The sequence below is a fragment of the Cajanus cajan genome, chromosome 5 (assembly GCF_000230855.2).
Source record: "Cajanus cajan strain Asha chromosome 5, NIPB_CcT2T_4, whole genome shotgun sequence".
In the NCBI taxonomy this organism is placed as follows: Eukaryota; Viridiplantae; Streptophyta; class Magnoliopsida; order Fabales; family Fabaceae; genus Cajanus; species Cajanus cajan.
The window spans coordinates 72829747-72852252 of NC_138521.1; the positions used below are offsets into that span (position 1 = coordinate 72829747).

The 22506-nt window shown below is 35.5% G+C and overlaps 1 protein-coding gene across 5 annotated transcripts; it reads right to left on the reverse strand.

Annotated features, from left to right (window-relative positions):
* Window positions 1-295: 295 nt before the first annotated feature.
* ADL6 (dynamin-like protein 6) lies at window positions 296-21569 on the reverse strand. 5 transcript variants are annotated; one of them, XM_020375050.3, is made up of 22 exons: window positions 20986-21528; window positions 20805-20855; window positions 20598-20718; window positions 20423-20515; window positions 20271-20332; window positions 19972-20089; window positions 19226-19568; window positions 18287-18434; window positions 16025-16126; window positions 15794-15913; window positions 15466-15549; window positions 15261-15388; window positions 5974-6058; window positions 5737-5872; window positions 4978-5054; window positions 4007-4063; window positions 3510-3657; window positions 3246-3394; window positions 2203-2316; window positions 2053-2120; window positions 1215-1390; window positions 296-871 (listed from the first exon to the last, which is right to left on the reverse strand). In XM_020375050.3, exons 1-22 carry the CDS (start codon window positions 21115-21117, stop codon window positions 639-641), a joined length of 2745 nt encoding a protein of 914 aa, XP_020230639.1. In that variant the 5' UTR covers window positions 21118-21528; the 3' UTR covers window positions 296-638. The 5 variants fall into 5 exon arrangements, with proteins under 5 accessions (XP_020230639.1, XP_020230640.1, XP_082932090.1 ...); XM_020375051.3 differs by having other exon boundaries at window positions 734-871; window positions 1191-1390; window positions 20986-21530; XM_083075964.1 differs by lacking the exons at window positions 296-871; window positions 1215-1390; window positions 2053-2120; ... (5 more) ...; window positions 5737-5872; window positions 5974-6058 and adding exons at window positions 11062-11642; window positions 11729-11847; window positions 11938-12750; window positions 12838-13835 and having other exon boundaries at window positions 20986-21569.
* Window positions 21570-22506: the final 937 nt, after the last annotated feature.

The following is a 22506-nucleotide window of genomic DNA, read 5'->3' on the forward strand; positions in this document are numbered from 1 at the left end:
AATGGACTGAAAGGCAATTTTTGAAACATTTACGATCTGTTAAACGGATCATTTTTTCCTGATACACAATTTTTTGGCCATCACACAATGTGTTATTCCTTCTTTAAGCCCTACACGTTGCCTTACTGTTTACCCAATCCAAAGTTGGTGTTCAGAAATTTTCAATTAAGGGTCTAAAAGGTTTTAACTTCGATAAACGACACCGATTCATTAGTGAATTCTAACCATTAAAACCGAAAACTTTTTTCATATATCTAACCATAAACAATTTAATGTTTAATAAAGTAACAGGAAGAACAAAAATCACTCGCGATTAATGCGCATTGATATAAATGCTGATAATCACATTGGATACAAAACAATTACGTACATTGTAAGAGGACAAGAATGTCGGGAAGACACAAAATCATCTCTCCCAACAATGCCCCCACATGACATACCCAGTAAGGGAATAAAACTGGACACATACTGCGTATGACCTTAAGATGAATGCGATAGCAATACTTATCTACAAAACTATAACATTCCAACTAAAAAGTCTAAAAAAAGGTGGGACAGTCTCAATATATGTAGAAAAAACTGAAAGTGTCCATCCGACAAGAATGCATAATTTTGATTAAAACCATATGTAGCTTCATCTAATATCTTGGACCAGATTGTGGGGGAGCAGGAGGCAACCTAGTTGGCGTCCGACGACTGCTAGAATTTGAACCTGAGCTCACGTCGCCATTTTGGGATGGGTCACTGTAACGTCTACTATGACCACCAGAACCATACCTAGATGACAAGTCGCTTGGACCATTGGCAGCAGCATCAAAGGCAGACCTCCAATCATCACCTGATGGGGGTCCAGAGCTTCTCAGGCCGCTTTCTTCATGATTTTTTTTGTCCAAATTATATGAAAAATCAACAATATATTAGTCTATATATACATCTCAACTTATGCATATGCAGATTCTAGGCAAATGTAATAGTGGTTACTTAAGTAGTCTGCAATTAGCGCATTATTTATGTTCAACAACTATAATGTTCCAAGAGAATTACTACAAAATTTATATACCATCATCTCATCAGTGTTTTTTTTTTCAACAAAAGTAGAAGTTCTTCCAAAATAGATAGCAAACCAGCTAAGCTTTCACGGAAAGTAAATATTATATAACATGGAACAATAGAAAATTCCAAGAATATACCTCAAGCAACTTTGAAGACATTACCTGCTGCACTCCCTCTATCAGACCAATTGGATGCTGCAGCTGCTCTGTTGTCATGGACACTAAGCTGCCTAGTGAGTTTTGAAAGAAGGGAAGACTGTTTCTGAACTCGCTCCCTTTTGTTCTTGACATTGTGATCTTCCTGGAGCAGCTCCTCAATTTTTGCAGAGCTTTGAGCACTGCCAACCACAACATTAAAAAGGACAATTACTTTTCACTATCAAATGTTTCATTTCTGAAGAGAAAATTATAAATAAGTGAAATGCTTAATTATAATCAAAGATTCAAGTATTATTATGTAGTAGACACAAAAAAAAGTTATTAGACAAACAAGAGGGAAAGTATGACTAGGGATAGGATAAGATCACAAAGAAATCCTACTAAACAGAAAAAGTAAAAAAAAAAAGAAGGAACTTAAATATTAAGACAGGCAAATCTACCCAGTGTGTTTATATATCAGAAATGGCAACTCATGGGCAAAGCATCAGAGACACCAAAAATATAATACTATCCCAGAACAACTTAAAGATGTAAGCACACTACACTGCTCCAACCAAATATACTAAGCAACTTCATAAACTTGGCCTACTTGTATACCCAAAGAGTCTGTGTTGATCCCCAAGAAAATCATTAAACAAAAAACACAAAATCCATAGGAGCATTCACATTATGACCAAATTCATACACGTGGTTGAATATAACATTTTGGTTGCGTGAACTTCAATATTTTCAATGGTGAAAGGAGCCAATATAGGTTGAATGCCAGTACATTACATAGTATCCATTAAGAAGTAAAACACAATGGTCATCAGACAGTACATCAAGAAGAGATAGCACTAACCTGACAGAACTGTATAACTGGTTGAGCATGTCTTCTTTGGCTTTCTCTACTTGGCAAAGAACAACTGCCTGCTCAACCAAAGTGAAATGATCTCACAAACAGCATCAAATCTGAATACAAGAATTATGATAGTTTATAAAATAAACTCACTTTGGGGACATTTGCAGCAAGGCTGTTAAGAACAGCTTCAACATAACCACGCACTTCTTGAGACATCCATCTGAGCTCCTCTTCTGGATCAGCAGGCTTTCTAGCCATCGTATCCTACAAAAGATTTGGCAACATGAACAAATTGTTATGAAAATACAGAAGTGAATTCTAGATAGACTGTAAATCAGTTCATGTAGTAACTTTTAAAAAACTACCAGCATTAAGTAAAGGATCGCATCCTAACTTCCCAAAAGTCATAATTCATTTCTATATAAGTATCTTCACTGGAGGAAGGATCCTTTCAACAAAGTAAACCCAAACAAACCAAGAAATATGTAAAAACCAATGATGGGGGAGAAAACGAAATTGAAGTGTTTAATTGGTCCATTAAATGAATCTGTTTTGGAAAATAGCCTTAACTGAAGTTACCCCTAGCCTGTCTTAATTGCCACCGATCAAAGTTCGGAAAGGGCTACTTACAAAAAGATTGATCAGAAAGGCCGAGTGAAACATTATAGAGTGCAGCCACAGGAACCTCAACTCTCAAGGGGTTGGGATCCCACATCGACTATATATATGACCCAATGATAGTCCTTACAAAGCTTTGACAATCCTAACCTTATAAGTTGATTATGTTAGGTTGAGTTAAGACCTAAGCCTAAGTTCTAGGATGATATGCTATAGGCCCGTAGTTTTGGGTGTGAAAGGGTGTGTTCGAATTTGGATGGCCTCCTTAATTGTGGACACTCCTAGCCTGCCTTAATTGTGGCCAATCAGAGTAAGTTGCTAGTATCTCGGAAAGGACTACCTACATTGGGGTTAACCAAAAAAGCTAAGTAAATCCCCAAATAGAGTGTAGCCGTTGGGACATCGGCTCTCAAGGGATTAAGATCTCACATTGACTAGAGAGTAGAGATATGACCATTGTAGTTGTTACAAAGCATGAACATTTCTATCCTTACATGTCATTTTTGTATGGTTAAATTAGGCCTAAAGTCGAAATTCTAAGAGAATCACATGAAAGAGAACAAATAAAAACTTACAAGGGAACCATCAGAAAGGCTTTGCCGCATAGGAAAACTAGATTCACCAATGACCTGACCTCCTTTAGCCTGTGCAACATTTCTTAGCTTGTTGATCCACTCAACCTTATCTGCCATGCTCTCAGCCTTCAACAAAACTGCACTTTGAGCTGCAAAATGTGTGTTTTAATTATGTCACAGTCGAGGCATTGTTCAGATCTGTTGATGGATTTTGGAATCGGAACAGGTGGGGTAGGAGTCATAAATCAGAACAAGAGGAATTACTTTTCATAACAGTCTTATATTGAACCTTGCTTGTTATCTTGAAAATAAGGTTTGATGCTTTTCCCGAATCAGGTCCATTGGACTTTTTATCCTTGGAACTCTTTGTGGAGACTTCATCATCATCAGAAATCTCATCAATATTGCATTCCTGATCAGTAGATAGAAAAAAGAGGCATTACTATGCTGAAGTCAACTTCTTCAAATTCTGTTTAAACAAAGCTTTATGTTATGTTTGAACCATGACTATATGCCACTATAAATATGAAGCTTAAAACATAAATGAACATTGTCTCTCATGAATATTTACAAAAGACAAAAGAAATTCATCTCACATGTGACAATATCCATGAGAAGATTAAATCACAATACTTCAATTTCTTTGACTCATTAAACTGTACAGTTATTTGGCCCTTGTTCTTAATTATCCCAGAAACACTAACATTGAAGTTCATGAGCATTCTAACATAAATTGAAGAAATCAACCAAAAAGTTCATACCTCTAATGTAATTACTCCTCGGAAATGTCTCTCTTCTTGTTTTTTGGTGTACCCAAGCTGACAATATAAAGTATAGTTAAATCAGCATATATGTTCAGAAGGCATTAATCATTGCGCCTCCCACTGCCACACAAAAATATAAAATAAAAATAATGTAATAAAGTGATATAGGATGTCTAGAAAGAGTTGATCATAACCTCCATGGTGGAGGTAATATACTCAAGGTTAAGGTGCCTGACCTTGGATCTAAATATTGGTGTCATAAAATCAATCCATGCAACATATTTATTTAAAAAAAAACTGTAATTCAGTCCAATTATATTGACATATTCTAATATTATAAACAATAATAACATGACTCACAAATAAGTTTAATGTACATATGAATACAGGACCACTGACCAGCCAGTTGGATGTTGGAAAGAAGTAATGGAAATCTAGGTAGAAAAGAACATTGTTTTGGTAATTTTCAGTCTCATTAAAGATACTTTGTACTCCCACTTCATAGCATAATCACAAATCACATAGAACTTACACAACTTGAGACTGAAAACATTTAAGAACTTTCAGTTTATCATAAGAGTATCATGCCTTATCCATTTTAAGAGTTACAGATGAAAGTTTCTCAAATCATAACATAACATAAATGGGCTCATACTCCAACACATTGGACAAAACACTCAAACAAATGCAAACTAAATCAATTACTGAAAATGTCATGAACCAAGAGGTTACTAAGAGTTGTTCCTGGAAACTAGGTAAAATTAAAATGATTTCCATAAAAAGCCAATTATCATCAATACCCCAAACGAACAAACAAAATATAATTTCCAATTTCACCAAAGAAGTTTTCATCCATATATAAACACTTCTGTGCAGCTACAAGGTTTCTATGCTCAATTGTTTACACCTGATGGTCCAGAACAGTCTTGAATCGTGTCATACAGTATTGAATAAGATAATTTACTAACCTTGCCAGTCTTCTCATTTAAAACAAACCATCGTCTGCTCCAACCACTACCTTTTCCGCTTTTTTTCAACAAATATCCTGCATTGAGAGGTGAAATTAATTCAAAGAACTGAAACTTGTAAACTAAGAAGCATACAACTCCTTACTTTGGTGAGAGGAAAAAACAGAAGGCCGCAGGACCAGAAAGAAAGGTATAGAAACTGTTGGGTTCTCAAATTAAATGAATACCGAACAATAGTCGATATCTACTGTGGAAATTACATTAAAAGCTCAACATATGTTGATATCCACTAACAACCACTAGGTTGGGTTAACTACATGGATCAAACAATGCCATCATATTCTGTCATGACTTAATTGGAAAATATAACAAGATAATCTCATTTTTGTATATTCATTATTTATAAAGTTGGGTGAAATGGTAAAGAATCCTCAATTTTTTCTCTACTTTAGTGAGGCTGTCTTTTCAAATGATTCTGTACTATCATCAATTTAGTTATCAAACAATCAGCCACAAGCAAGATGTGCGAAACAATATTTGAAAATATCCAACTGTTGCAAGTCATATGCATGGCCACTGAGCAAATCAAGGTAACTATTTTGACTGAGCAAGGCAAATAATGAAGCTCAGGATCTAGGATAGGGAAAAAGGAAGCCACCAGGTTAATACTTCAATTGATGGTACAGCATAAGAGACTGAACTGAGAGACCTTAATGATATTAGACCTGGAATACAAATTTTGGGATGAATAATAAAAACCTGCTGCTATCTCCCCTTCAGGCCCAGCAATCTTCAAGCCAGATCCCTCTTGTGTATCCTTGTCTTGCTGACTGGATTTATCTTTCATTGATTTTAAGTTTCCCCCACTTTGTTGACTTGTTTGAGGACTAGTTGCCTAGAAAAAGAAACAGAACACGCATCTCGTATAAAACCAAAATTTAAACACTTAAATAACAAATTCAGGTATGTAATTCCTTAAAGAATATTATTCCTCACCCTATTTAGAATTGACTGTTCTGCATCAATTGCCTTTTTGGATGACCGGTTCTTTAGCTCCTCTTCTCGGCGTTGCCTTTCCATTCTAATGAAATTAGTTGAAATTAAAAATGTAAAATCATATTAAATTAATAATATATAAAGCTGCAGTCAAATGGTTAAACAGTTAGAGATTATTGTATGGCTGGCCAAGCTATATAAGATTGAGAAGCATGGGATATTGAATTTGAAATAGTCAACGGATTTGTACAAGATTAGACTTGGATAATAGTAAAGGTATTCAATTCAAGCCAGCAATACTGCTCAGTATGCATTATTTCCCTTCACTTTTTAACAAACAATGTGTGTGACCTGGCTTCTAACTCCTTATTATTGGGAAAAAAAATCTACAAATAAGGCCAAAGTGGTGTATATAAGTAAAGGAACTCTCACTTTACAAACTGGTATTGTAAGATTGAGTTAGACTTAAAACCCGCATTCTAAGATAGTATCAAAGTCTATCCTAGATCTATTAATAGGCCATCCATTATATTATTTATGCACAAATAATGTTGGGAAAAAGGAAGTGTATTGGGATAAATTCAAGTCTCACATCGACTAGAGATGAGGCTAAGCCAAAGTATTGTATATGAGTGGGGACAACTCTCACCTTATTAACCAATTTTGTAGGGTTGAATTTGGCTTAAAACTCACATTCCAAGACTTATTAGCAAAGAATGCGATGAATATTAATAGCTCATTCAATGCAGATCCCATGAACTGAAAAGGGATGTCAAATGTCAATACTCATTGTTTCTTTCTATTGTTTGATAAACAAAGAATTTATTAAGGAGATATACAAATGTGATGTGAATATCCTAATTAGAGAAAATATCTGTAGAATCTTCAAATTTATTTTTCAGCATATTATAGTTTTTTATTTCCTTATTTTGGAGGATTAGATTGTTATAAATAGATGTAATGAGAATGTAATCCGCATGAATAAAATAATAAAATCATTCTCTCTTTTCAAGTTAGTATCAAAGCTCCCGATCTTGGGAGCTTTGTTTCCGCTACAACAGTAGCCACCACTGCCATTGTCCAGCCACCACGGCTGTCGCTATAGCCTTTGGGGTCGTTGATGGGGCAGAAAGGTGCACCCCACTCTAACGAACACAACACCAGAAGTCATTCTATGAAAAACGCCGCCATGTGCCGTCACGCACCACCACCGTCGCCGGCGCGTGTAGCCCACGTGCCTAGCTCTGGTGAAACCCACTCGCCATCGTCGTCACAGAACCGGTCACCAAAGCCTCTTAAGTCTGTTCCACGGGTCGGTAACATTCCATTTGACCCAAATTCTAGTAGATCTGAGTATTGAGTTTTTTCTCCTTTTCCGGTGTAGCCCATTCGTCGTCATCGTCGCCACAAGATCTAGCCCATACTGTAGAAGATCTAGACATACCAAGGAAATGTGCTTCAAACTCCATGGAAGAAACAACATTCTCGAGCGCATGAAAAACAACAAAGGGTATGCTTAAATATGGGCAAATCATTCTCGGAACAGGAAGACACCAATCAATCCATTACTTCACCACCATCAAATCTTGATATGAAAGCTTATAAAGAGGAACTTGATCGTTTGAAAGCAATGATTGAATCAATAAGTAAGCCCTCTGGACCATGTACTCTATCCATGAAAGGTAAGAGTTCTCTCCATACTGTTGGTCTTGTGTCTCAAGGAATTTGGATTCTTGATTCAGGAGCAACTGATTATATGACACATTTTCGTATGATCTTCAAATCATATGTTAAAAGAAATAGAGAACCACTTATTACAATTGCGAATGGTCAGGGTGTACTGATATACAGCTTTGGGAATATAATTTTGGAATCATCTATTGTATTAAAGGATGTTTTACATGTTCCACAACTAGCCAATAGTCTTATCTCTGTGCAAAAACTCAAAAAAGATTTAAATTGTTCAGTAACATTTTTCTTGACTTATTGTGTTTTTCAGGACCTTGCCATGGTGAAGACAATTTTAACTACTAAGGAGTAGAGTGAGTTGTATCTGTTGGAGTCTAATAACCAAAACAAAACAAAGATCATAAGTCAACAAGCTACATTTCCCAAATATGGCTACATCATAAAAGGCTTGGGCATCCTTCATTCAACCTTGTCAAATCCTTGTTTCCTCATTTGTTTACTAGGAAGTCGATTGAGTCTTTTAATTGTGATATTTGCCAATTGTCAAAACATTATCGTGCTTCTTATCCTATTAGTAATAAAAAGAGTACTTCTCCATTTGATTTAATTCACTATGATGTTTGGGGACTTGTCGTAGAATCTATTTTTGAAGCCAAATGGTTCGTTACTTTTATTGATGATTGTACCTGTATCACATGGACATACCTTATGAAAAATAAATTAGAAGTTTTTCAGATCTTTGTTAATTTTTTCTTTCTTGTCCAAAATCAATTTGGAAAAAATATCAAAAGAATCATGTTTGTCTAATAATGGTATTGATGTAAATCATGAATTTCTCAATTTTTTTATCTCATAATGGTATTGTTCATGAACTAACGTGTAAACACCCCCAACAAAACAGGGTTGCAGAAAGAAAGAATCGTCATCTTCTTGAAGTAGCTACATTTCTTCTTTTTCAAATGTTTGTTCCCAAAACGTATTGGAGAGAAGTTGTGTTAACTACCACGTATCTCATTAACAGGTTACCCACTCGTATCTTAAATGACATTAGTCCTATAGAGTCTCTATTGTCTTTTGTTCCCTCTTCCCCCCTAGTATCAAGACCACCTACTCGAGTCTTTGGATGTATTGTTTTTGTTCACTCTCATCATCCTAATTGTAGTAAATTAGATCCTAAAGCTCTTAAATGTGTCTTTTTTGGGTATTCTTCTAATAAAAAAGGATACAAATGTTATCATCCTCAGAATTGTTGTGTTTTTATCACCAAGGATGTTACCTTTCATGAAACACAAGCCTTTTATGTCAACCCTCCACTTTAAGGGGAGAAAACACTTAAAGTGGAGGAGCTCTCCTTGTCATTACCATATTTGTCTTTGCAGGATGCCCAAGATCTAAGCAATGAAGCTACCATGACCCACAGTGAGGAAGAAGAGAAAGAAGACAAACTTTTTGGCAAAAAATATGAAAGAAAACAACCTACTTTGGCTCTAGAGCAAGAAGAATTGTCTAACCTGAAGGTGAGGATCCCTGAAGATAACAGTGAGGAGGTAGGTATTACTGAGGATTTACCCATTGCATTGAGAAAGGAAAAAAGGTCATGTGTTAAATATCCCATTTCTCAATATGTTTGCACTAACAATCTCTCTAATAAGCATTGAAGCTTTATTGTTGCCATTGATGCCACAGAAATTCCTACCTTAGTCCAAGAAGCCATGAAAATTGAACATTGAACTCAAGCCATGAGAGAAGAGATGAATGCATTAGAAAGAAACTCAACCTGGGAGATTGTTGATAAACCAAGAGACAAGAAGGCTGTAGGGTGTAGATGGATATTCATAGTGAAACATAAGGTAGATGAGACAATAGAAAGATATAAAACTAAATTGGTGGCAAAGGGCTACACCCAAACTTATGGGATTGACTATCAGGACACATTTGCCCTAGTGGCAAAGATGAATACAGTTTGAGTTGTTCTTGCTTTGACCGCTCATTTTGGTTGGGACTTACACCAATTGGATGTGAAGAATGCCTTTCTTCATGGAGATCTGGAAGAGGAAGTATACATGGAGATTCCTCCAGGTTTTGAAGTGCAAAATGAAAGAAACAAGGTATGCCTCTTAAAGAAAGCTTTATATGGGCTTAAGCAATCCCCTAGAGCATGGTTTGGAAGATTTACAAAAGCAATGGTTTCCTTGGGATACAGACAAAGCCAAGGAGATCATGCTCTATTCATAAAACACTCTTCTACAGGTAAACTCACTCTACTGCTTGTCTATGTAGATGATATGATTATTGCAGGAGATGATGAAACAAAAAAATTGACAGCCCAATTTGAAATGAAAGACTTAGGAAAACTCAAGTACTTTCTTGGAATAGAGGTTGTTTACTCTAAATACGAAATTTTCATCTCCCAAAGGAAATATGTACTTGATCTCCTCAAAGAAACAAGAAAGTTAGGATGTAGAACCTCTACAGTTCCTATAGAACAGAATCATAGAATTGGAAGTGAAGAAAGTTCTCTTGTAGAGAAGACCCAATATCAGAGATTGGTAGGGAAATTGATTTATCTATCACACACAAGACCAGACATTGCTTATGCAGTTAGTGTAGTGAGTCAATTTATGCATGACCCAAGAGAGAGACACATGCAAGCAGTTGACAAAATTCTCCAGTACTTGAAGTCAAGTCCAAGAAAGGGGCTATTATTCAAAAGGAACGACACTTTGACTATGAAAATATATACCAATGCTAACTATGCAAGTTCTATCACTGACAGAAAATCTACTTCTAGGTACTGTATGTTTCTTGGAGATAATCTCATAACATGAAGGAGCAAAAAGCAAGATAGAGTATCTCGTTCTAGTGCAGAAGCTGAATTTCGAGCCCTTGCTCAAGGAATGTGTGAAGGACTCTGGATGAAAATCATTTTGGATGACCTTAAAGTCAAGGTGGACAACCCCGTGCAACTGTACTGTGACAATAAGTCTACCATGAGCATTGCCCATAATCCAGTACATGACAGGACCAAACACATTGAGATTGACAGACACTTCATCAAAGATAATCTAGACAGAGGCTTTGTGGTTACAACTCATGTTCTTACAAAACTTCGGATAGGAGACATATTTACAGAAGGGCTCCCTCAGGATAGATTTCAAGATCTTGTTGGCAAGTTGAGAATGGTTGATATCCATTTACCAACTTGATGGGGAGTGTTGTAAATATCTTAATCATAGTAGTCAATCCCGGATAGCGGCGCGGAGCGGCCGACCCCAAAACTGGGATAGCGGGATGACGCGGAGCGGGATAACCGCTATTTAAATATTAATTTATATATATTAAATAATTAATAATATATATATAAAAGCTAAAAAAAACAAAAAAATAACTCTAAATTCATGCATTAAACATTTTTAATAATTAAAAGTTCATAGTACTCAAACAATACATAATATAAAATGTCTCCAAAACAAAGTGTTAAAGCTCTAAGTAAGTAAAAAATTAAACATTATAGTTTAATCTTCTTCCTCATCAAGATTAAAGTCTTCCTCTCCCTCAAATTCATCACTCCCACTAGCATTAGAATTATATTCTTCTTCTTCCTCTACATCATCATCCTCGTCTTCTAGTACTTCCATCACTTTTTTTCCTTTATCTTTCTTGGATGTAGATGCAATTGTTGATGTCTTGTTCACTTGTGTTTGTCTCCTAGTGTATTTCAAAGGTTCACCGGCACCACTTGCTTGGGCAACATCTCTCCAAGTCAAAACATCATCATCAAACACCAAGTCATCTTCAAATTCATCCTCATCATTTTCTTCTCCCAACATCCATTCATTGTTATCATCAACTTCATTCAAAGCAATTGGATCAATTGGATCTTGACACTCAAAGCGTTCTTGAAGAGCTTGATTATATTTAATAAAAACCAAGTCTTGAAGCTTTTGGTGCTCAAGCTTACTTCTCTTCTTTGAGTGAATCTATAATAATTTAACAACATGATGTTAGTTAATTTTCCATTTTCAATAGTAAACTCAAATTTAAATCCACTAATTCATTAACTTACATGCTCAAAGGTACTCCAATTACGCTCACAACCAGATGAGCTACACGTCAAGCTTAGTACCTTAATGGCAACAATTTGCAAATGTGGTGTATGTCCTCCATACATCTTCCACCACTCAGCTATAAATGCAAATATTATTATATAAATAAATTATCAAATAACTATAAAATTTGTAAGTGAAGTTGAAGCTTAAGAAAAGTCTCACTTACCAGGAGCCATTTTAACCCTTGCTCTAACTGCTGCAGGAATGCCAAATCTTCCTCCTGCCCTTTTATATATTGCCAATTGATTGTGAACATTGTCTACAATGTCATTATTTTCACAAAGCCTATCAATACATTTGAAAAGGCCATCCACCACTTCATCATCAGCATCCATTCTTGTTGAATTTTTGTAATAAAACTCAGGATTTAGATAATATCCTGCTGCATGCAACGGATGATGGAGTTGACAATCCCATCTTCTATCAACAATTGCAAATATATCCTTATATTTTTCTTCATTATGATTAAAAGAATTTTGAATTGCCTCCTTAGCCCTCTCCATTGCTTCATAAATGTAACCCATTGCCGGTTTTTTTTCATTATCTACCAACCTCAACACACGTACAATAGGCCCCATAGCCTTTAAAGCATAAACAACATCACTCCAAAATGTAGGCATAAGAACAATCTCCGTTGCTTTCTTCCCCTTAGGTTCTTTGGCTCCTTTTGATTGCAACCATTCGTCGGAAGTAAACATCCTTCTAAGATTTGCCTTTAACTTATGCAATCGTTGCAAAGTAAGGAAGGTGGTAGCAAATCTTGTAACTCCATGCCTCACCAATTCAACCTTATTTGTATACTTCCTCATGGTGTTTAGGGTCAAGGTATGATTATAAATGTAACCCACGAGCTTGATGCCTCTTTGTATTACCCTTTTGACTTTAGGGATCTTTCCAATATCTTCTAGCATCAAATCAAGACAATGAGCAGCACATGGAGTCCAAAATAAATGTGGTCTCACAGTTTGTAAAATTTTGCCTAAAAACACAATAACAAAATAATTAAAATTAGAATTTATATCTTATAATCGTATGAGTATAAAATTAGAATATAATTGATTCTTACCCGCCATAACATAATTGCTTCCATTATCTGTTACTACTTGAACAACATTTTTCTCTCCAATTTCCTCAACAAAACTATTTAAAAGTTCAAACACCTTCTCACCGGTCTTGGTATATTCAGAAGCATCCACACTCTTCACAAACATTGTTCCCATTGAACTATTAACCAAAAAGTTAATCAAAGTTCTACTTTTCCTATCTGTCCAACCATCAGACATAATTGAGCACCCATATTTTACTCTCTCTTCTTCATGGCCCTTCAATAAGCCCTTGGTGTATTCCAACTCTTTTTTAAGGAGTGGCACTCTTAATTCATGGTAGCTTGGTGGCTTTAAATGGGGACCATAGGTGCCAATAGCTTCAACCATCAATTTGAAGCTCTTTGATCTAGCAACATTAAATGCAATTCCATTCCGATAAAAAAAGCGAGCAATGTATTGAATTACCCTTGCTCTTGCTTCCTTGTTACAAGCATCATTTAAACTTGTTTGCCACAACCCCTTATTCAATTTGATACTTTCTTCTGCCTTTCTAGTAAAGTGCAAATCAAGGGGACCTTTGACATTTATACCCCTCTTCTTGGAAACAGAAGTGGCTTCACTTGATGTAGATGAAGGTCTCTTAATTCTAGCAATGGCTTGGATGTCATCCTCCTCTTCATTTTCATCTACGCACTCCATATATACTTCTGAGGCAATTTTTTTACTCTCATAGGCAGCCTTCATTTCCAATTTTAGATCCTCAGGAATTTTTCTACAAGCACCTACATCGCCTTTTATTCCAAGTTGATGTCTTTTTGCTCTAGTAATTCCACCAGTAGATGTTTTCAGACAAAAATCACACGTGACACTCTTCCTATTATTTTTGTCTTTTAAGCTGTTCCACTTCCAAAAGACATCAATATTGTCACCAGTGGGCTTAAACATTTCTGTTCTAGGAGTGGGACCAGAATTGGGATTAGTTTCAGTTCCAGCAGAGATTGGTTGGCTCATGATTAAACTGATTATCAAAGACAAAGACAGCCTAATAAAAATATAATAGAATCAGAAATTAAAAAAAATATGCTGCTGAAATAGAAATAGAATTTTCTGAAATTAAAAATAAAATTTTCTGAATTAAATTTAATCAGAAATTAAAAATAAAATTTGCTGAATTAAATTTAATCAGAAATTAAAAATAAAATTTGTTGAATTAAATTTAATCAGAAATCATAAATAAATTTTTCTGAATTAAATTTAATTAGAAATCAAAAATTAAATTTACTGAATTAAATTTAATCAGAATTTAAAAATAAAATTTCTTGAATTAAATTTAATCAGAATTTAAAAATACAATTTGTTTAATTAAATTTAACCAGAAATAAAAAAATAATCAATTGAAATAATTTAATAAATAATTAAAAAAAATATGTTACATGCATAAAAGACAGAATCAGGGAGAATAGGAGAATACGAGAATAGAAGACAAAAGCAGGTCGGAGGAACGAGAATAGAAGACAAACGCGCGTCGGAGCTTGCGGCCACGTCGGACCTGCGTCGGACCTGGAGGCGCGTCGGAGTCGGAGGTGCGTCGGAGCTGGAGGCGCGTCGGCGATGGAGGTGCTTCGGAGCCGGAGTTCGTCGGAGCTGCACGCGTTCGCCAGAGAAGAAGAAACAATGAGAGGGAGAGACGAGAGGAGGGGTAAGTCTGAAATCGCGAGAGAGAAAGGGATGATTAGGGCAAAACAAGCCCATTGAAAAGACGGACTTACCCTTAATGAAGGGTAAGTCTGAAATCGCGCCGCGATTCCGCGTTTAGGGCCGCTCCGCTCCGCCTCCGACGCGGCCGCTCCAGCCGCTACAGAAAACCGCCACGCGACAGCAGCCACATTGCGGGGTGAGGCCGCTCCGCTACGGAGCGCCGCGATAGCGGCCGCTCCGGCCGCTATTGACTACTATGATCTTAATTAGAGAAAATATTTGTAGAATCTTCCTAATTAGAGAAAATATCTGTAGAATCTTCCTATTTATTTTTCAGCATATTATAGTTTCTTATTTCCTTATTTTGGAGGATTAGATTGTTACAAATAGATGTAATGAGAATGTAACCTGCATGAATGAAATAATAAAATCATTCTCTCTTTTCGAAGTCGCATCCCCATCCTTAGTCCATCACTCCATTGGACTCTTGATTTTTGTCTCCAACAAAAATTCCTTAAAATCCCAAATATTTACTTATTCCCAATGAAATTTATAATCACTTGAATACAATTTGATTCTAGAAGTCACATACCAAATCAATGGTGGTGATTCTAATGAGTTTCAAATTCATCCTAAGAGTCTCGTGTATGAAAAACAAATTAATACTCCCATTAAGGACATTAAGATTATGAATTCATAATGATAAAAAAAAAAAAAAGCAACAAGTGTAATATATTGACCATACCGCCTCTGCACTAAACGAATAAAGTGTTGGGGTGGAACAAATGCACGTTCCATATCAACTAGTGCAACCACCATTTTTTTGGATTCATTTTTAAATTCCTCCAGGGCTGAACTTGCAATTGCCACAATCTGAAAATTGTAACAAATGATAGATAATTTCTAAACAAGAAAGCAAGTTACAATGAATTGCAGCACAGCATTGTTACCTCTCTCTTGAATGGAGGATACCTTCCAAGACCAGGCGTTGCATTTGCAGAAGCAGAAACAAGATCCACAAGCACGCGATGTACCTAATGTCAGAAAAGGGAAACTGATATTTTATTCTGAATTTGCTCTAGCATACCACTCAGCAGAGTGATCTATTTATAATTACAAAGATAGTAAATAACTACTATTTTCAAAAGAACCATTAAAGTATCACTGCTTCCTATGATACATTGAACTCAGCTGCTAAACACAATAACTAACCAACTTGGAAGGGTAATAATTAAATGCTCCTATTTCAACACCCTAATTTGGTAGTTGCCAGAATACCTCATCAACACACATTCGTGATGGCTCCTTTGCCAGTTCAAGAACACCTTTAATCAAGGATCTTAAACCTTTCTCTGGAGAGATAAGATAAGGTTGATATCCGTCTGCTTCTAGGACAATCTGACATAAGCCAAAATGGGGGTATAAGAAGCAAGCATCTCAAGAGTCAAGATAATAAGATAAACTAAATTCTACGTAAACAATATGACAAATTCAAGGGAGAAGATTTACCCTCTTAACATTGTTTATGTCAAAGTGTCTGTCAATAGGAAGTTGCTTGATTCTGTTAGGAAAATTCCCTTCAAAACTGGCAACAACTTTCCAACCATTACCCTACAAGGAAATAAAGGAAAGAATTTAAATACAGAAAAAAATAGGATTCTTGTACTGTATATTGGTGGAACCCTATAGCCAAGATCAGAGTATCTAACTTCTTTATTTGAAATAAATACACAAGAGACACAAAAGCACCAGAAAGTAAGAAACAGATGACCAATCCAAGGATCAATTTTAAAGAGTTCAAACATTAGATTCCTTTTCAGAGCCAGTTTGAAAGTTTCAACACATTTACATTGTAACTTTCTCTTCTGATACCAATAAATTCCCTTGTATATAGAAAAGGTGCAGCACCAAATCAATTATTAATAGTCCAATATCTTCAAAAGGCTGCCTTCTGGATATTTTTCATGAATTAGTATATAGCTGACTCTTGCTCGAACAGGATCTTCCTCTTGAAGCTCTCTACCAGAATATTTATTAAATATCTCCAATATCTTTATTATATATCTTTGATGATCCCATATGAGAGGCTTTTTTGCCTTTAATTATATTACCTTATTTGTTTCCTCATTTAATTAAGATCTTCTATTAGTATAAACAGAGCTCGGAGGTTTGATTTTTGGATCCCATCATTAAGCCGAAGAAAGTATTGTTCAGAATCTCTATGCTGTCTCTTCCTCCTTCCATGCCTAAACCCATAATTTGTGTTTGTGATTTTTCCATATTTCTTTGTTCCTGATCTTTCTTTTTGTTAATTTTGTTGTATTCAGCCTTTGGTCTTGAGCTCTGGCTCTGCTGTGCATTGTTACCATCATTCCCATAACTCGGTGCTGCAGAATGACCATTTCAGCCTGTCTTTCAGCATTTTGGCACTGTTTGGCTTGTCTCTTTCTGCATCTATATTAACTAATGTAGACTGTATTTATGTGGAATTGCTCTGTTTCGTCCAGCCTGACTCTATTCCAGTCTGTCTTTCCACAAATTGACTCTAGATGCAATTTAGCCCCCTATCTCAACTCACTGATGCAATCTTGGCTGTCTCCAGTCCAAGATGCACGGTGACCTCACCTCAAAACCCAGATCACATTTAGCCTCATCTCCAATCTCAAATGCAGTTTGGTCCTTACTAATGTCATTGGATTGTATTCTTGGTTTATTTTCTTTTAGTGTGTATAATTGCAAGTGTTAGAATATTTAAGAAATATTTTCATAACATGATAGATACGGATATTACTATAAAACAGGTAGGAAATTTTCAGAGAACCAAGCTCTGATTACAATGGAAAATTGCAGAAAATACAGATGCGGTAGGGTAAAAGAAATCTATCACAGAAGCAGTGCCTTCTCTGTCCTGCAGCCTAAGCCATCTCAAAACTACCCAAATGATGACACACTCTGCACCACCCTACAATCCCTTCATATTCACGTCCTCCTTCATGATTGTTGCATCATCCTTTTTGATATCCTGCTGCCAAGAGTCATTTTCGTTATAGACATGCATAGCAGATTCCACAACTACCTTTCCCAAACTTCCCTTATACCTCTCTCTCATTCTTTTGTCCAGGGGAGGAGTTAGAATAGTATTTTTTAAGATTGCAGGGATCTAATCTTGCTTATTTAACAATCTTAAAGTATCTTGGATGATCTGATGGGAGTGCAAGGAGTGGTATTGTATATCATTATATTTGCAATTTGTTTCCTTTGTATTCAAAGTGTTTTCTCTTTGAATCACACCATCACATCATTGTTGTTAAATGGTGCCAAGGCATAATGGTGTGGTGGACTTTTGGCCAACTGCCATAGGCAATTTGTGAAGGGAAGCCCGCTATGGTGGCACGATAGGCCACACTGGCATGTTTACAAGGCAGAATTTTGGCCTTCCACCTTTGGTTACACTTAATACACAAGAATATTATTCAGAATCTCTATATTCTCTCTTCTTCCTTCTAGACCTAAATCCCTATAATTTCAACAATTTTTCAATGATTTTTTTATTAAGAAAATAAAATTGGTTAAAGAGAGGGAGGGAGAGAGAAGTGCAGAAGCAAGGACAAGATATCTTCCTACACAGTGAGGTAAACACGCATCAAATGAACAAATCACACTAGTTTAATATCCAATCTCTTCTGACAATCTAGTTTTCCCCCCATAATACCAAATACTATGCACCCATGCTTCTATAAAATGTAAAATTAAATAACAAAAACTACTAACCTCGCCTCCAGTAAGATGTTGCAAAAATTTGTCCTCAAATTCACGGCATAACTGCAAGGCTAGAGCTCTTGTACCTTCTGAACTACTAACCATTTGTTCACCAAACTTCACTAACTCTTCCTGAACAATTTGAGACTTTCCCTGAAGACTGCAGCATTTCAAATAAAGGATTACAATATATTTTAGGGCCATTCAAGACCAAAACTATATTTAGATTAAAAAATGAAGAAAATGAACTTACTGACCCCATATGAGCTGTTTGTTTTTCTTTGGGTGGGGAGATTTGTTTAAAAGGTCAAATTAACTCAACCCAACCAAATTATCATCTAAGTCTACATTAGTACTTATTACTAGCTATACAAATAGTAAGAAATATCAAAAGAAATTGAACCACACAAGCTCTCATCACTTATCATGTTATGGAAGCTTACTTTCATCTTACACACTGCTCAAACCCACTCCTTTCTATTTCATAAAATATGCATTGATTTGGTGGCATTAAATTCCATGCAACTTGACAAATATATAACATTGTAGATAGAATATAAAGAAGGTTGACAAAAAAGGAAATCAATCCAATACAACTCTACTTTTCATGGTTTGGTTTGACCCTTAACCCAACCCACCCTTGCCCATCAATTATATACTCACACATATATATACATAATACATATGGAGAGCATATCAAATGAGAATTCTTATTGAGAAGGTTCAAGTGCAGCCTTCTAGTTCTGTTGCTATTTGTGTTGTATTTGTATCCCCTTTCATTCATTCTTTGAAATGTTAATAAGCTTATTTAAAAGAACATCAATAGGCTGGACAAGCAGAAAATTTAAAAGCACCAGTGCTAACAAAAGAAAGAGGATATTAACATTTTTTGTCAAATAATTACAACAGACAATAAAAACAACAAAATATAGGCTAGTAAAACATAAATACCCAGTGAGGAGAGTTGGAAGCCTAAGCTTCATACGATTGCGAATCTGTCCAGAAAGAGACTCAACCAAAGCAATTCTACCTAGCTTGCTTTGAGGGGCTCCAGTCAATATTGATTTCAAACTTTCAGTTTCAGCTCGCCAAGCAGTCTCCAATGAATTCTCAGATGCGCCACTCCCAGACTGCGAAGAAGCTATAGAAACAGATTGCCCTATCAAAGCAACCCATGGAATATCAGAGGTTTTAGGGGGTCCCTGGTTCAATAAGAGAGCCTGCACCGCTGCAAGGGCTTTTGATTCTGAAGCAGCTTGATCAATTTTACTGATAACACCAACAGTTCTGGTGGCTACAATTGAAATCAACAAAAAGTTTTAGATGAACTGGTACAATGAGGATGATCAGGTACAACACAAGAAAGGAATTTGTAAACTTAAGAGGTTTAACTGTGACTAGGACCAATTCTCTCAAATGCTTAAGCTGTTCGGTTGAGGTTTATGAAAGGCTTTACATTGCCTCTGGGATTAAAGAATATTGCACAGGCTCACTTTACCTCGTGCTGAAATTCAACTTTATTTAGAAAAATGACTTCTGCAAGGATCAAAACTCCAAACCACTCAGTCATTCGGATTATTACCATGTCAAGGACCAACTCTCAAAAGCTGATAGGTTGAGGCTCATGATTGGTGTTATACAGCTAACAAAATGCTTTTTTATTGTGGGGGGTTGCAAAACAAAAGCTGAAAACTTACATTCTGCGTCATACTCCTTAGCTACTCTAAGGGCTCGTGATGATGAAATTTCTGGCGCCTGAGCAGCAGGGACTACTACCAGCAAAATAGCATCATTGTGCTCAACATATTCACTGATCTAAAAATAGTGAAAAAGAAGGCCTCAAACTTCTCTACAAAGAGAATGCCTCATAAACAACCATATATCTAAGAAATAATTAAAATTGAACATACCCACCACCATCGGGATGCAGGCTAGTAGGACACAAAACAACATGTTATAATTGAAACTTAGGACAAGATAACATGTATCTACTCACCATTTTGTCATCCACTATCCGCTGGTCCAATCCAGGCAAATCAATCAATTTCAATGGAGGTGCTGTAGAATGTTAGAACAGAACAAAATGACTAAGTTTCATAATGCCAATGCATGTAAGCATAAAGGGAGGGAACAACATAATGGGCTTACCAGTACTGGTACGTAGTTTGAGATATATTTCATCACGGGTCCTACCAGATGAACCTTTGCTTAGTCTATCCTGTAGAGAGTGTCGAAGGGCACCTATGAGAAGAAATGAGAAAAGCGTAAGTAGATGAGAAAGCAGATGTTTCTTAAACAATTGAGGTGTGAAAGTGGGCCTTACTTGCAGAAACCTGTTGATTTTTATTTTCAATTTGCAGGATGATTGACTTGCTGCTTAAAGAGGTGTCTCTATTCAATTCAATGCTAATGGGAGCCCTGGTAGCACCATTCTCACCGGTTGGCTGCAGTTTCCAAGTGATTGATTAAGTGGGCAAATAAGAATAAGATTAGAGATTAAAGAGAGGAGGATAAGGGAAATAGACAATACCAAAACGGGATGTCCAATCAGGCTGTTCAAGGCAGCAGATTTTCCAGCACCCTGATCCACCACCGCAATTGTATTCATTAATCACAACGGATCCAATCAGTGCAATTACCCCATGACATGTGCTAGGTATGTAATCTTGATTGATATTGGAGACAAAAATGTGTGTTGAAGAAAAACTTACGACATTGCCGAGCGCAACGACATTGAGGAAAGTGGAAGGGCGCTTGTAGTTGTCGACGTCTTCGTCGGCGAGGACGGCGGCAGCTTGGCGCATGGAATCGGAGAGCTGGACCAATTCCTCGATTGCCTCCATCGGATCTGGACCAAGTTAGGTTACCGGCGATCGTTTGATTTGGGTGCAATGAAGAGAGAGCAGAAAAGGAGAAAGGAGACTATTAACCAAACTGAAATTAAATCAGCGCAACCAACTGCACCCTCTCTGTGATTGTGATTGTGATTGTGATTGCAAATTTCCAACTTTCTTCTTCCTTTTTGCTACATTACATTACATCCCTCTATTCGCGCTTTTTACCTTTATCAGAAATCACTTTAGTAAAATAACAACTTGCCTTTGCCCCATCGCACTTCCAAATTCTAATACACTTTTAGTTACGTTACCAAGTACGAACATTAACCCAAACAAACAAAAGCCTAATCATTTCCATATCATAGCATAATTCAATAAATTTAAATTTTCTTCACGCCACCCTTCTTCTACTTTATGCCACTGTACAACTTTAATTCGGTCTCAATTTTTTTTAATGCAAAACTACTAACCGTACCCATGACTTATTTATTTACATTTGTGTGTGTTTTTATATGGAAAATCAACTTCAATATTTAATACAAATGAGTATCTTGTTAGTAAGAGTTTTTATTCAACTAGAATACAAGTATAAAAATCGTCGAGATATATTAAAAATTAATTATTTTATGTGTTTTTTCTCTATATTTTTTTTTAAATTACCAAAGTTTAGAAATATCTGCATTATACTATTATATATTATAAAAAAATATTTATAACGTAAACATTAAAGTTTCACTTGAACTTTGCTAACTTTTAAAAAGTATATAGAAGTTTAAAAGGCATATAAAAGGTAATTATTTTTTTAATATAAAATTTTTTATACCTGTATTTTTTATTTTAAAATAAATTATTAATAAACAAAATAATATAATATAAATTATTTATCAAAAATCTAAAATATAATTTATATGTTTAAAAATATTTATTTATACAAATTTTAAATATAATTTATTTATTGAAGCATAATATTTATTTACACATATAATTAATTATAAATTTTAGTTATATATAATAATTATTTAATTTGTGCAAACGTTAAAATACTAGTTTAATATAAAATAATAGATTATATTGTTTCAAATATTATCATTCAATTATTAAAAAGAAGTTAATAAAAAAATTTAGATTAAAATAAGACTTTATGCATGATCATATTCAAACTAATTTTTTTAATATGAAAAGCATAATAAAAGTCGAATTCAATCTCAGGTTTTAATTAGTAGGAAAAAAGAAATTTAACTTAATTTTTTTAAAAAGTTACATTCATTTTTAAAATCAAGAAAAACTTGTGAATTTTTCTATTGAGAAAGGAAAGAAAAAAAAAAAACAGGAACCTACAGTCCTACACCCTATGATATGTGACACCTAAAGCATTAGCAACCATAAGAGAGCTGA

Bases quoted from the DNA above. Each gene is read 5' to 3' on its own strand.
- ADL6 (XM_083075963.1), bottom strand. From the start codon at position 21,117: ATGGAGGCAATCGAGGAATTGGTCCAGCTCTCCGATTCCATGCGCCAA. The intron at 20,333-20,422 runs GTAAGCCCATTA...AACATTCTACAG, and splicing joins CAAACTACGTACCAGTACTG to CACCTCCATTGAAATTGATT. The intron at 13,860-15,260 runs GTATGGTCAATA...TATTTTTATTAG, and splicing joins ATTCGTTTAGTGCAGAGGCG to GCTGTCTTTGTCTTTGATAA.